The following is a 13,030-nucleotide window of genomic DNA, read 5'->3' on the forward strand; positions in this document are numbered from 1 at the left end:
GACCCGGGGCTCAGAGCTGTGTGCTCCGAAATCACATGTGATGTCTGTCATCACTATAGTGTGACCCGGGGCTCAGAGCTGTGTGCTCCGAATCACATGTGATGTCTGTCATCGCTATAGTGTGACCCGGGGCTCAGAGGAATGCGCTCCGAATTACATGTGATGTCTGTCATCGCTCTGTCAACCACATCTACAGTCTACACCTCTTAAAAGCTCCAAAAACTCCAGGAGTAGGCTGCTCCTAAAATTAGGTCAGGTGTGAATTTAACAAGCTTTGTGTTATATATGAACATAGAAAGCAGCTTATGATGACACACCAAGCCACTGAATATCAAACCAACATGAGTTCTCCCGATCTTGATTATCCAAAGCAATTGTTGGATTATAGGGATGGCTTTTTAGTCTCAAAGGTAAGAATATATGTCTAAAATACTATTTTCTTTATATTTAGTATTCCTGCTTTTTTACCAAACTGTTCATTATTTGTTTCTGATATATATATATATATATATATATATATATATATATATATATATATATATATATATCAGTACATCCACTGAACAGCTACATATTGCCTATTGGACATTCATTTTACAGCAGAAATCATGTGAACATTATTCCACTTTAGATAACTATTTATTTAGTTGTTTGATCTCATCTAAGTACTGAAGTAATGGGCTTCCAAAAATATTACTACATTTGAAATGTATACACTGGATAGTTTTACAACGCATTAGTGGGAATTCAGTAAAACTGCTGTGCTACATTTCTGGCGTGGATTGCTCTTGTTAATGAACTAACCTAAAAAAACAAAAACCTGTGACAGTTCTGATTCTGACAGCGACTCGTGTGCCAAATTCAAGTAGTTCTGATTTGCTCCACTTCTACATTGTGGTGCAACACCTGAGCCAAATTCAAGATGAGTTTCAGTTTGGGGGGAATTCAATAAAGCTGCTGCACACCTTTACTGATAATAATCTTTACTGATAATAATCTTCCTTAATGTATTGCAACTAATTCATGAAGCATCTGCGAGACTTTTGGTTATAACAGTGACTCCTGCACCAATTTTAGTTTTAAAATGTGTCTAGAGGTGCACCGAATGCAAATTTTGGTACCTAATTAGATTCAACTTTTTTAGTATGAGTTTAACTTAATATAAATTTATTGTCGGTCATTATTGGCACCTTTTAGCTCAAGAAAAGCTCAACAAAAATGTTCCCCGTAAATTCTATGTATGTCTTCACACTGGTCCGTTGTGCTTCTGTTGTAGTGTTTAAAATCCTGCTTGCTGCATTTATGGTCAGTTAATCAAACCACACCAAAAACATTTCCCCATTGAAATGCATTAAAAACACAGCAAGAACGCATAAATAATGCACCCATGGTACTTTTTTGATGCAGTTTTTGAGTCGCATGACCTATGAAAAACACATCATAGGCACAGTAAAATCATGGTAAAATTGAAACAAATCGCTGTGAAATCATTGCAAAATAGCAAGAAATTAAGGAAAAAATTGTGGCATTTTCCATGTCGTTAGGCACCTTTTTCTCTATTGGAAAAAAGCCCAAAACACCATTTCCGGCCGATATGTTTCGGCGCATCTCTAAATGTGTCACTTTTACATTATGGCTCAGTGAATGCGCCAAATTCAAAGTAAAATGCGTACAGTTCGTATCTCACGAAAGAGGAGTTACTACCAACTCTCTTTTGGCATACAGAGACAGATTTTTGCAAAAGTGCCTCACCTGCATTCTAAAAGTGTTGCAACGTGTACTAAATTCAAGCACAGGTTCTAGACAGGTACATGAATTTGGCGCCCTCTGTGCCACTTTTACCACGCATGTGAGAGACTGTTGCAAAATCTGTCTGTGCCATCCTTTATAAGTTCCAGGGACTGTTTCATGTTGATACCCTATAGCATAAATGTCAAGGTAAAATTTAAGCTACTTAATATCAAATAATCAATTCTCTGAATTACAAGATAATAAAATAAAGTCCCGCGCAATATAGTGGGAATGGTTTAGGAGAGGACAGAATGTGAAGTTTAAATTTAGCTGACGCCTACCCAATTACTAACCCTGATAGGGAAAAGTAAGGTAAAGATAAAGATAAATGCTGGGTCTTGCGCTGCTAGATGTTATTTCTTACTATGACAACATACTATTGGTATCATCAAAAAAAGTGTTTAAAAAGAAAAAAGTGTTAGGGCTCTTTCACACGGGCGTTCCTTTTTTTTTTGCCCGATCAGGTCCTTTTTTTTTTTTTTTTTGTAACAGACACGGATGACACTTGTGTCATCCGGTCCGGTCCGTATGTCCGTTTTTCATCCCATCCGTTTGCGGATGAAAAACTGACATAATGCATGTCTATGTAAATACGGATGTCTGCAGATGACACCACTGACATCCGTTTTTGCTTCAGTTCCGTTTTTTGAAAGGAAGAAAAAATAGGGTTCTCCTCCGTTCAAAAAAACTGAACTGAACTGAACTGACAAAAAACGGATGTCAGAGGATGATCATCCGATGACATCCGTATTTACATAGAGATACATTATGTCCGTTTTTCATCCGCAAACGGATGGGATGAAAAACGGACATACGGAACGCCCGTGTGAAAGACCCCTTACTAGCAACAAGTGTATGTGAACCTCAGAAAAAACTGCTGCACCTGATCATTTACAAGGTGTGGTATCATCCATATCATATCTGAGGTATAGAAATCACATATAAAATATATGAAAACATTTTTCCAATTATGTGCTATAATCCAGTGTCTATTGCATTACAACTTTGTGTACACCATTATATGATGAAAATACTTAAAACATATGAAAATGTATGAAATATATAAAGTGACAAATGCTGAAAAAAGTGCACAAACATTAAAAAACACAAATCCGTGACTATAGATTTACTAAAACTGCAGCGTGTAAAACCTTGTGCAGCTCTGCATAGAAACCAATCAGCTTCCAGTTTTTATTGTCAAAGCTTAATTGAACAAGCTGAAGTTAGAAGCTGATTGACTACCATGCACGGCTGCACTACATTCTGAGTGCTCCAGTTTTAATAAATCTCCCCCTCTGACAAACAAAATCATATACAAATAAAAATATAAAGTGACAAGTGCTATATTAAAGTGCTCCACAAAACTTCAAAAGTCTGTGTCAAAATGTAAACCGTATCATATGCAGAATAAGTCCTCTAAAAATCAGGTGACAAATGCGTCACTTCTGGCACGGTCCGTAGAATGCACAACACCTGGACTTCCTGCTTGTTTTCAACACGCCGAACTGAAAACAGGCTGTTGGCTCGTTTGTCGAATGACAAACAAATGGGCTTCTTTGTGGGAACTTCGAGTTCCCGCAATTACATGGACTCTGAACTCGGATTCCAATAAATCACCTGCTGGCCAACTGATCCGAACCCACAGCCATCTCAATTGCAAGCCTGGTATTCTACCACCTATGCCACCATCAAGCTTGCTTAAGGTGAACACACTAGTTTGGTAGTTAGGCAGGGAGAGTGTGTTCAGCTTAAGCCTGCTTGATGATGGTGTAGGTGATAGAATACCAGGCTTGCAATTGCAAGCTTGTGGGTTTGATTCCCTTGGCCAGCGGGTGATTTATAAGTGGAGTTCTATAGTTAATAATACATTGCTGGCAGGGAGAGAGATTTTTGCTTTTTTACAGTTTGTTGAGATCAGATAGTGCAGTGTATACCAAAGGTTATATATAGGCACTTCAGTTTATATCAGTTTATGTCAGTATTGCGCCAAAATAAAGAAAAATGGCATGGGGTTCCCCCTAAAATCCATACCAGACCCTTATCTGAGCACACAGCCTGGCTGGCCAGGATGGGGGCCAGCGAGCGCCCCCCCCTCCTGAACCATACCAGGCCACATGCCCTCAACATGGGGGGGTGGGTGCTTTGGTGCAGGGGGCCCACTCAACCCAAATCCCCTTGCCCCCATGTTGATGGGCACAGGGGGTCTCTTCCCGAAAACCCTGGGCTGTGGTTGTGGCGGTCTGCGAGGGAGGCTTATCGAAATCTGGAAGCCCACTTTAACAAGGAGGCCCCCAGATCCTGCCCCCCCCCTCCATGTGAATGGATATCGGATACATCATACCCCTACCCATTCACCAAAAAAGTGTACAAAAAAATAAAGACAAAAGCCAGTTTTGGACAAGTCCTTTATTAAAAAAAAAAAAAGTGAAAAGTGAAGACAGGATCAAACAGCATTTTCGCCAGTTTTTTTTTTTTTTTTGTTTCATTTTTTTATCTGTATTGCCGGGAGCTGACAAAACATTACAGCCGCGAGAAAGTTTAATGACAATTTTTCCTTTAGAAATGTCAGTATTGTTGCAGCAGGCTACAAACATCGCACAAATGCACCACTTTACAGGCACATTAGGGGGGCCCCGCAGGCACGATATTTATAGGAATTTTTCATTTTTATTGTTCCACTTTTAAGCATTATTAAAATCACTGCTCCTGTAAAAACAATCGTTTTAAAAAACATTTTTTGCATTGATTCATTTCCCCCAGGGCATTACCCGGGTCCCCATACACTTTTTGGGCCAATAACTTGCATTTAAGCCTTTAAAATTAGGACTTTTGATTTTTCATTTTAATGTCCCATAGACTTTAATGGAGTTTGCATGTTGGCTAGAACATTTCCCCTGTTCGAGATGTTCTGGTGCGAACCGAACAGGGGGATGTTATACTCACTGTGGGACCTAAGTGGTTAATCCCCTGCATTGTGTAAAAATGCTGTTTGATCCTGTCTTCTCTGATCCTCCCCTCCTTCCACTGACTCCTAATAATTTCCTGATAACAGAGTCTATGGACGTCAGGCTGCACATGCTCAGTTTGGTGTGTATTGCTAGAGAGGTTTTTTTTCTTAGGAGAGTGCATGTGATCAGCACAAGGCCAATCAGCACTGTCCAGACAGAGGGTCAGCAGTCTCATAAATCAGTCAGAAAACTCCTTCTACAAGTATTAACTGGTGCTTGGCTGAACACTGATAGAGTACAAGAGTACTCTAACTACTGATGAGAAAAGGTATTTGGTAGTTTATATTTACTAAAATAATTGCATTTCCATGTTCTGTGTGTAGCACCCTCCTAGGTAGGCGCTAGTGAGAGAGTATAGTTTTGAGCTCTGTCTGCTTACCAGAGGGGCTGCAGGTAAATCTATATCGTTCTCTGCCTACCAGGGAGCAGGATCTGTTAGTGAGGTCTGCACATTGTGCTCAGTGTGCGATGAATTTAGTCTAGAGTGTTTCACGCTGGTCCAATAGGGTGGCATGTTAGACAGTGGGAGGAAACCTGACAAATGGGTGCATAGGCTTTTGATACAGCCCTGATGATTGGCAGAGGGCAGGCTGCCTCGGTGCGTCTTGGGATACTGTATAAAAGTCAGGAGCACATGTGCTCGGGGTCTTTTGTTGGAGATCGGATTCCTGGAGGGAGGGGGTGGCTGAGAGGAGCTGAACCCAGAGGTCCAGGCAGGGCCGGTGCTAGACTATTTTACGCCCTAGGCAAGACCAGCTACTTGCGCCCCCGCCCCCAAAAAAATAAAATAAAAAGGGAAGGGGTTAAAAACTCCTTTATGTCATACCCAGTGACCCTGATCTGATGGCTCCTCTATGTTATGCTGTCATACCCAGTGACCCCCATATTCCTCCATGTCACACCTGGGGACCCTAATGTCCCTCTATGCCACACCAAGGGACCCTGATGATCCTCCATGTCACACCAGGGGCACCTGATTTTCCTCCATGTCATACCCAGAGACCCTGATGTTTTTCCATGTCACAACTGGGGACCCTGATGTTCCTCCATGTCACACCTGGGGACCTCAATCCCCCATGGCACACCCAGAGACCCCAATTCCTCATGGCACACCTGGTGACCCCGAAACCCTGTTACACCCGGTGACCCCTATCCCCCATGGCACACCTGGTGACCCTGATTCCCTTTCACACCAGGGAACCTCCATTTCACACCCAGGGACCCTGATCCCCTGTTCTGGGGACACGCACTGGGCGGTATGAAGAGAGTGGCCTGCACTCTGCCCTCCTTCACCGTGATCCTGCTGATTCCTTCTCCTAGAATGCTCCTCTTCTGGACCACAGTGCTCACCACAGCTCCAACCGGCTCTTGGTGAAGGGAGAAGCAGCAGTCAGAGAACTCCGCACGTCTCTAATCCCCAACCTCCTCAGACCATTCCGGTGGCTCGTCGTTTCTGCTCCAGTAAAGGTGCCGCCCTCCAGTGCCAAGCTTGGGGTCAGGTTCAGCTCTCCTCCGCTCCCTGCTTAATACTGACCCAGGGAAATGAACGGCTGCCCACCAGCTCAGTGCAGAGAGTCACTTCCTGCCCAGGGTTTACACCACTCAGCTCCAGCCAAAGAGGATCATCATGCAGGCAGCACTCCTGTGGGCTCCCTTCCTGCCTCTTGGGCTCCTCCCCCACAAACAGTGGTGGAAAGCCACTGCCCCAGACAACTGGCCTCTTCCTCTGTCCATTCTTCCTCCCCCACTGCCGCCCCGTCCCCTCAGCTCACAAGGATCAAGGATCATTCATGATGGACAGAGAGTGCCGCCTCATGGCTGTGCCCCTAGGTTGCAATGCGCCCTAGGCGGCTGCCTAGTTTGTCTAGTGGAAGCACCGGCCCTGGGTCCAGGGAAGCTGACTGAGAGGGGAGACACTGGAGACCCTGTTGCTGCAGTATCATGAGTACAGGAACTCGTGTCAAGAGGCCTGACCTGATGGGGGCCACTCCTGCTCATAGGATAGTCAGTGGATGGGTGTCAGCAGAAAAAGGATGCTAGGGAAAGTATCATTAAGATAAGATATTGTTCACTAAGTCCTCTTGTGAGAGAGAGAGAGAGAGAGAGGGAGAGAGAGAGAGAGAGGATAAGAAAAGCAAGCGACTTAACCCCATTCATGTAAAGTGGCAGGATGAATTAACAGCCTGGCTATTCCATACCTACCAGTGGAGTTGTGAAGACAGAAGTCCTCAGCTATTGTGAGTTAAATTGGAGTATCCCACTATTCCCTTCTCCTATCGCCATTACAAAATAAACAACAAAAAAAAAACCAATACCTCTGGACTGTTTATTAAAGTGAAGAGCCAAGAGGAATGTAAGAATTGCATTTGCTTATAACCGTGTGTTAGTAATCAGGGGAGCCTGAAGAGTTAATATTCAGCAGTCCCTACGGGGGCAGTGCTACATGTGTACTGTGGGAGACCAGATATTGGGAATGCAGGGTCCTGGGTTTAGTAACACTTTAGGTTTGTAGCCCTGGAAGCTCTCTGATATGTCAGTTGTATAATTTTCCCCTATAATTTACCCATGGTCCTCCAGCTCACCCGAAGGTCTCCCTCTTTCTAGAATTGGCGTTAGGCTAGGTACACACTGCTGCAATCTGACTTTGATCCAATTTTCAGTGAGATTGTGTAGTGCAACTTGTATGCAACTTTAAAGTGGAAGTAAACCCGCTTATTGTTTTTAGCCAAGAAAGCTGCCATCTTGGCCCCTGTGTAGTCTTCAATTCCCATGATGCTGCACATGTGATCAGTTATGACACCAGCCATTGGATGGTTTGACAGTGTGGTTGACAGCACAACAAATGTGACAGTTAGTATTTTCAACATGCTGGGAATGTAACTGTTTAAAACTGTTAAATCAATGGGATTACTCTTGCTTAAAAGTGGAAGTAAACTCAAAGGCATAATTTGTACCTACAGGTAAGCCTATAATAAGGCTTACCTATAGGTACTGTAAATATCTCCTAAACGTGCACTATTTAGGAGATATTTAGATTACATTGCTGCGCTCTGAAGGAACGGCCACTCGTGACTGGCTAATTACAACAAAACAAACTGAATGAATCAGTTTCATTCAGTAAAATGCTAGATTATAGCAATTCATTTAAATAAAAAATCTTTTGTACTGTCACCAGTCAGTGTCCCTGATCACCGCCACACCAGTTATATGATGATGCTGTACTGCACTGGTGACAGTATATAAAAATAATATACTGTGTATATATAATTATTTTTTTTATTTTCCCAAAAAATTATGACAAATTCTAACTTCAAAAAACTCGCCATGCCTCTTACTAAATATCTTGGATTGTTTACTTTCCAAAAAGGGGTCATTGGGGGGATTTTTGTACTGTCCTGACGTTTTTGGACCTCAAGAAATGAGGCTGTCTGTACATCAGGAATAATGAATTTTCAGATACAGACGCATCTCATAAAATTAGAATATCATCAAAAGTTCATTTATTTTAGTAATTCAATTCAAAAAGTGAAACTCATATTTTACATAGATGCATTATCCACAGAGTGATATATTCCAAGCATTTCTTTTTTTTAATTTTGAGGATTATGGGTTACAGCTAGAGCAAACCCAAAACTCAGTATTTTAGAATAGAAGAGGAAGATGAGAGACACTAGACCCAACAATGCAGATGAGCTGAAGGCCGCAATCAAAACAAATCTGGGCTTCCATAACACCTCATCAGTGCCACAGGCTGATCACCTCCATGCCACACTGCATTGATGCAGTAATTCATGCAAAAGAAGCCCCGACCATGTATTGAGTGCATGCTATACTGTACATGGATGTCCCTCTCCAGATGTCATGAGATAACCCCTTACATCTGGATTTACCTGATAACCTACAGAAGGGGGAAGTAAGAGATGGCCATCCCCCTTTCTTCTCCCTCATCTCCCCCCCCCTCTTTTTTTTATTTTTTATTATCAACCCTTTTCTTCCCCTTCATTACTAACACTCCAGCATATAAAGGAAAAAAACTGAATTGCAACCTTATCACCAGGCCAGGGTATGCCCCTTACAAATGGTGCACCATAAACGAAGCACCAAAGGTAAACCCAGGACACACTATGGCAATTACATTAATACACACTCACTCTGTTAAAATCACAGAATACCTAACACATAGATATCAGTTTAGGTCTCGGATAAAACCACACTCATAGAATATGATAAGCCACCAGATGCCTGGTTAAGCTAATCACGATGTGACCACTGACCAGCTCATGTCTTGAACAACAGAAAAAAGGCTACCTGTTACTTACCTCATGCCGACCATTATAACACCAAGCGCATACTGCAAACAAATGTTCCATTCCTAGGTATGCTATTACTTTCCTTTTATTGACCAATAAAAAAACAGTTCCTGCCTATTATCTCTTTACCTGGAAAAAGAAGTGAAATGTGTTGCCCCCCAAACCCGGACACAATTTGTTCCCAAACGGGGTGTCCGGTTGGGGTGACCAACACAGTTTAAAATAAGTTCCACATCTTTTGTTTGAAATGTATATGTACCTATGTTTTTATGATTATCGCTTGTTATATGCATCAACTGTATCATCAAGATCAACACTACATGTGTACGTTATTCACTTTACCTGCTTGTACTTTGTACTTTCTTGAAAATTAATAAAGACATTCTTTAGAAAAAAAAAATAAAAATTCTATACATGGACATACTTTTCAGTAAGCCAAAATTTCTGTATTAAAAATCCTTTTTTTTATTGTTTTTTATGGAATATTCTAATTTTCTAAAATACCAAATTTTGGTTTTTTTCTGGAGATTTTAACCCTGTGGGAGTAACGGCTTGTCTCCCAAACACGTGAGTGTGAGGCAAATAGTTCCAGTGAGTGCATATCTTATGGGGAGCGGTGCTTTGGTGCATTCACTGTGTAATGTGAAGAACTCATCACTCTTTGGAGGACTGCTCTTTTACACTTTGACATTTCTTGCACTTCATCTATGGACTTTTGGTATATATGTACATGTTCATTTTATTTACACTATGGCGATTGTTTCATTGATGTTTTTCAATCTTGATGCTCACAATCACTACAGTATGTATGATTGCTATGTTTGTAATTAAGCATTAGTAGTCAATTGTTACTTATTACACACTATAGCGCCGCTGTTCACTTATAGTGGTAGTTTTAACCACTTAAGCCCCGGAGGATTTGGCTGCTAAAGGACCAGACCCCTTTTTTCAACTTGGCACTTCGTGACTTTAACTGATAATTGCGCGGTCATGCAATGCTGTACCTAAACGAAATTTACGTCCTTTTTTTCCCACAAACAGAGCTTTCTTTTGGTGGTATTTGATCACCCCTGCGCTTTATTTTTTGCGATATTAATAAAAAAAGAGCGAAAATTTTGCAAAAAAAATGACATTTTCAACTTTTGTCTTTTAAAAAATATCCAATATACTCAATTTATGTCATTTTTTTTTGCCCAAAATATATTTAGCTACATGTCTTTGACAAAAAAAAAAATCAATGAGCGCATTTTTATTGGTTTGCGCAAAAGTTATAGCGTCTACAAACTATGGTGTAAATACTGAAATTTACGAAGCTTTAATTTCTGACTGCCTATCTCATTTCATGAAGTGCTAAAATGGCGGGGCAGTACAAAACCCCCCCAAACTACCACTTTTTGGAAAGTAGACATCCTAAGGAATGTTCTGAGAGGCATGTTGAGCTCATTGAATATTTTATTTTTTTGTCACAGGTGTTTGAAAACACAAAGTTGTCATTGAAATGATATATTGCTCACACATGCCATGGGTATATGTGTAATTACACCCCAAAATATATTCTGCTGCTTCTCCTGAGTACAGGGATACCACATATGTGAGACTTTTTGGGAGCGTAGCTGTGTACGGGAGCCGGAAAACAAATCACCACCATCAGAATTTCAAAGGGCGTACATTTTTCATTGCATTTTCTCACTACCTATAACGGTTTAGGAGGCCCTGAAATGTCAAGATACCACAAAACCCCCCAAATGACCCCATTTTGGAAAGTAGACACCCCAAGCTGTTTGCTGAGAGGCATGGTGAGTCCATGGAATATTTTATATTTTGCCACAAGTTTCGGGAAAATTACAATTTTTTTTTTTTATTTTTTTTTTTTACACAACGTTGTCACTAAAAGATAAATTTCTCACACATGACATGGGTATATGTGGAATGACACCCCAAAATACATTCTGCCGCTTCTCCTGAGTATGGGGATGCCCCATGTGTGAGACTTTTTGGGAGCCTAGCTGTGTACAGGACCGCGAAAACCAATCAACACTCTCAGGTTTTCTAATGGCGTAAATTGTTCATGTCACCTCTGCACTACCTGTCGCAGTTTCGGAGGCCCTAAAATTCCAAGATAGCTGTCAGTAAATGATATATTGCTCACACATATCATGGGTATATGTGAAATGACACCCCAAAATACATTCTGCTGCTTCTCCTGAGTACAGGGATACCCCATGTGTGAGACTTTTTTGCAGTCTAGCCGAGTACAGGACCCCGAAATCCAACCTCCACTTTCAGGCTTTCCAAGGGCGTAAATTGTTGATTTCACTCCTGACTACCTATCACAGTTTCGGAGGCCCTAAAATTCCAAGATAGCACAAACCCCCCCCCAAATGACCCCATTTTGGAAAGTAGACACCCCAAGCTGTTTGCAGAGAGGCATGGTGAGTCCATGGAATATTTTATATTTTGCCACAAGTTCCGGGAAATATATATATTTTTTTTTACACAAAGCTGTCAGTAAATTATATATTGCTCACACATGCCATGGGTATATGTGAAATGACACCCCAAAATACATTCTGCTGCTTCTCCTGAGTACAGGGATACCCCATGTGTGAGACTTTTTTTCAGTCTAGCCGAGTACAGGACCCCGAAAACCAACCTCCACTTTCAGGCTTTCCAAGGGCGTAAATTGTTGATTTCACTCCTGACTACCTATCACAGTTTCGGAGGCCCTAAAATTCCAAGATAGCACAAAACCCCCCCAAATGACCCCATTTTGGAAAGTAGACACCCTGAGCTATTTGCAGAGAGGCATTTTGAGTGTTTTTCAGATCTCACTTTTTGTCACAAAGTTTTGGAAATTGAAAAAAGAGGAAAAAAAATGCATTTTCCTGTTTTTTCTTCATTTTCCAAAAAAAATGAGAGCTGCAAAATACTCACCATGCCTCTCAGCAAATAGATTGGAGTGTCTACTTTGCAAAATGGGGTCATTTGGGGGGGTATTGTGCCATCTTGGCCTTTTTTGGACTTCAAAAGTGTGATAGGTAGTAAGGAGTGAGATCAACAATTTACGCCCTTAGAAAGCCAGAAGGTGCAGATTGGTTTTCCGGGTCCTGTACGCGCCTAGACTGGCAAAAAGTCTCACACATGGGGTATCCCTGTACTCAGAAGAAGCAGCAGAATGTATTTTGGGGTGTCATTTCACATATACCCATGGCATGTGTGAGCATTATATCATTTACTGACAACTTTGTGTAAAAAAAAAAAAAAAATTATATTCTAGAAACTTGTGGCAAAATATAAACTATTCCATGGACTCACCATGCTTCTCAGCCAATAGCTTGGAGTGTCTACTTTGCAAAATGGGGTAATTTGGGGGGGTTTTGTGCTATCTTGAAATTTCAGGGCCTCTGAAACTGTGACGGGTAGTCAGGGGTAAAATCAGCAATTTACGCCATTAGAAAACCTGAAGATGTGGACTGGTTGTCGGGGTCGCGTACACAGCTAGGCTGCCAAAAAGTCTCACACATGGGGTATCCCTGTACTCAGGAGAAGCAGCAGAATGTATTTTGGGGTGTCATTTCACATATACACATGGCATGTGTGAGCAATATATCATTTAGTGACAACTTTCTGTAAAAAAACAACAAAAAAAAAAATAAATAATAATATTCCCGACACTTGTAGCAAAATATAAAATATTCCATGGACTCACCATGCTTCTCAGCAAATAGCTTTGGGTGTCTACTTTTCAAAAAGGGGTCATTTGGGGGGTGTTTGAACTGTCCCGGCATTTTATGCTCAATCTTATCCACACATCACCCACTCTTCTAACCACTTGAAAACCAAGCCTTTTCTGTGCCTTTTTGTTTACATGAAAAAATATTTTTTTTTTACTAGAAAATTACTTTGAACCCCCAAACATTA

General features: G+C 41.3%; 1 protein-coding gene across 1 annotated transcript in view; it reads left to right on the forward strand.

Annotated features, from left to right (window-relative positions):
• The first annotated feature begins 297 nt into the window (after positions 1 to 297).
• The window catches only part of LOC309546495 (acetylserotonin O-methyltransferase-like), a 157,668-nt gene continuing 144,935 nt past the window's right edge, over positions 298 to 13,030 (forward strand). Inside the window, exon 1 of the mRNA XM_082246234.1 lies at positions 298 to 410. Coding sequence (XP_082102360.1) covers positions 306 to 410 — 105 coding nt within the window. The 5' untranslated portion in view covers positions 298 to 305. The remainder of the gene's footprint in view (positions 411 to 13,030) is intronic.

This window comes from Pelophylax lessonae, assembly GCF_965119305.1.
Source record: "Pelophylax lessonae genome assembly, chromosome: 2".
NCBI classification, from domain to species: domain Eukaryota; kingdom Metazoa; phylum Chordata; class Amphibia; order Anura; family Ranidae; genus Pelophylax; species Pelophylax lessonae.